The sequence below is a fragment of the Gavialis gangeticus genome, unplaced genomic scaffold (assembly GCF_001723915.1).
Source record: "Gavialis gangeticus isolate Ggan-Ray unplaced genomic scaffold, GavGan_comp1, whole genome shotgun sequence".
Taxonomy (NCBI): domain Eukaryota; kingdom Metazoa; phylum Chordata; order Crocodylia; family Gavialidae; genus Gavialis; species Gavialis gangeticus.
The window spans coordinates 28,010,911-28,013,958 of record NW_017728998.1 but is presented as its reverse complement, the minus strand read 5'-3'; the positions used below and the strand labels follow the sequence as shown (position 1 = coordinate 28,013,958).

Sequence of the window (3,048 nt, the reverse complement as noted above, 5' to 3'; positions counted from 1 at the left end):
AGAATTGGTCTATTATTTACCTGTAGTCAAAAAATGAGTACAATTAAATTTTGGAAATGAGGTGTTACTAAATTCAGAAAAGTTATGGCGGGGGTGCCTTGAGTCTAGAAAGGCTGAGAACCACTGGTTTAGAGGATTCAGTGAGATCAGTGGCTCTCTAAAAAGTTCCTATTCTGTGGGGTTTGGTTTCTTCAATGAATAATGTTCTCTGAACTTCAGTGTCTATGAATGCGTTATAAACAGCAAATTTTCTAGCTTAAATCTATTTCCTCCTAAAACCATGTTTAATCCCTTAAATAGATTAAAGTGCTCAGAGGAAACTTTTGCATAAGATCCTTAGGGAATGTCAACACTGTTCAAGAATCATGCTACGGAGCACCGTAAGGAAATACGCCACATCAGCTCTGAGCACTACAACTCAGAACAGATGTCATGTAGCCACCTTAGTGGGATGCTGGACATATACCAATAAACTCATGCTGCAGGGTAAGGTTATTGGTACTTCCTAACATAGTACTTTGATGGTGTACCTATGTCTTTAGTAACAATCAACCTGTTTTTGTCCTCACACCTTATATCTAACTTAAGAGACTTCAACTTCAATAAAATTAGATCAGAATGACTATTGTATGCAAGTCTAATGGACTATACAGTTTAGGCACAGAATGTGTGTATGGACAGAAATGCAACACTTACAGCAATTCCATCACTAGCCCCTGTTGTAAGATATATATTATCTGGATCTGCAGGAACTCCTCCGTCTCTTCTTTCAATATATGCTGCAACATCTTCACGGATGCAATTTACACCTTGGCTAGCACTATAAGACCCTGTACAAAATGAAAATATGATCAGGCATTCAAATGTAGGCAAATTCTCACGTTGGTCAGTGAAATTTCAAAGTTAGAGGAGCCGCTTGCACTTTTATCAAAAATCACCAAAGAAACCAACCAATTTACTTTAGAAATGTCTTCTGTTCAAACAGCAGCAGCAAGAAACAGAAGGAGCATGAGATGAATTAAAATTAAAATAAATACCAAAACTCAAGTCCTTTAATACACTGTGACAACGTAGAACTGTATCACTTTTCCAGTATAAATAAATTCTATCATTTATAGCAAAAGCAGAGTGGGTAACCAGAAATACTGTGTAAAGTTCTCATTAAAATATTCAGATTAAATTCATAATAACTATAATGGTCTTAAAGATAGAAACAACAAGTGTTTGTTCCCAAGTACTGCACAGCTGAATATGTGCAAAAAACTTCCAGCAGCCTGAAAAATAAATTCAAGTTAGAAAGCCAAGGACAGACTGAGCTTGATATGATAAGCATTCGTGTAATTTAGCACTGCCATGAAACAACAGGATCTTCTTGGCTCTAAGTAGATTGCCAGATGGAGTGCCATGATTCTACCCAACTTAACTCTCATTCCTCAGTTATATGCTAGTAGTTGATCTGATGGTAGGGGTTTTTATTTCCAAGAGCTGTGCCATGGTAACTTTACAAAGAAATGCAGGAAACAATTGAAACTGCTGCCATCAAGAATGAATGCCTTACAGAGACTGAAAATTATTTTGGGCCAAGGCCCAGGATTGCTGTTGAACTCTGAAGGGCCAGTTACATGCACTTTTAGGGAGGTCAGCTCCAAAACACAGGCAGCCTGAGGAAGCAGTCCTGGGAAGACTTCCAGAAAGAAGTAATTTATTTCTTGCTTCCCAGGGCACAGGGGCGGGAGGCACATTTATACTCCTTTGGCTTTCCATGGAGGAAAATCCTAGCCCCTCAGACCTAGTCCCTTACACATCAGGTAAGGATGTTATAAAGGTTAGAACTGCTAGTGTAGGCAAGATAGCTGCAGCATTTTTAACTCTATGCTAGTAACATTTGTTCTAAGTAGGGTCAGTCAACATTACTGTTAATTTAGTACCAGAAATCCTAAATTGTTTCACTAGCAGTAACAGTGGGGGATGTCAGGACAGGTTTTCACTACACAGTTAATTAATCCAGACTCTTACTTGGGTTCTACCTCAATGTCTCTCCAACCATTCACAAAGAAAAACCTGACCCAAGTTTGGCAATTAAACCAGGCTTGCTTACACAGCTGGAGGTATGGAGTAGAACATGGAGTCAGCCGACAATCGGACTGGCACCCACCGAATCTGTGGTGAGAGATGCATGCAACGGGACAGGAGAGGAATCGCTTGAGAACTGCTAGTCAACAATGTATTTCCCTTCAATTCCTCACTAAAAGGGCAGGCAAGTTTCTCACAAGTTACAACTGCCTTAAAAAAGAGTCTTGGAGCATCTCAGCACAAGAACTATGGGATCTGCCTCCAGACACATCGTGTAGGGATGAGAGGACACAGTTATACAAGTAGGGTTTCAGCTTTTGAAACACTTGGGCTAGGGGCAGACATTACACACCAGTTTAAGTGATCTGAAACTGGTTTAAACCTGTAACAAAACAGACATTCAGTGCACATAAACCAGTTTCAAAATGGCCAAAACCGGTTTAAGATAAACCTGGTTGAATGCAGTATCAGACTTAACTGATTTGGCTCAAACCGGTTTATGCATCGTCTGTCCCAGACCCCCTTCCGGTTTAAGTTAAGCCAGACACCCCCAGCATCCCAGCATGCTCTCTCCTCTAGCCCAGCCAGGATGGCTTCACCCCTCTGCTCCCCAGCCAAAGCAGGGACAGGCAGGGGCAGAGGTGTGGCCAGGGAGGGGTTTTGTCTGGCTCATGGCAGGTCCCTCAGTGCTGCCGGGCTGAGGTGCCGCTCCCTGAGAACGCAGTGGGGCTGGGGTTGATCTGTGGCGGGACTGCCATTCTCAGCAGCCCGACCACAGCAGCTCCTTTGCTGCTGCCGCTGGCCCCAGCCCTGTGGTACAGGGAGGGACCAGCGGACGCAGCCCTGACCCCACGCTAGCTCCAGGCTCTAGCTCCCCTGGCTCCTGGCCTGAGCAACTGCCGGAACGCATGACTGGCTGAGGGGAAAAGCATGGGAATTTCAAACCACGTGCTTTAAAAAGCCGCGGTTTGAAAT

At 43.2% G+C, this 3,048-nt stretch overlaps 1 protein-coding gene across 1 annotated transcript in view; it reads right to left on the bottom strand.

The window, feature by feature from the left end:
* Positions 1-3,048, bottom strand: part of GPT2 (glutamic--pyruvic transaminase 2) — a 30,770-nt gene that overhangs the window by 24,163 nt on the left and 3,559 nt on the right. The window contains exon 3 of the mRNA XM_019505654.1: positions 697-830. Coding sequence (XP_019361199.1) covers positions 697-830 — 134 coding nt within the window. The remainder of the gene's footprint in view (positions 1-696; positions 831-3,048) is intronic.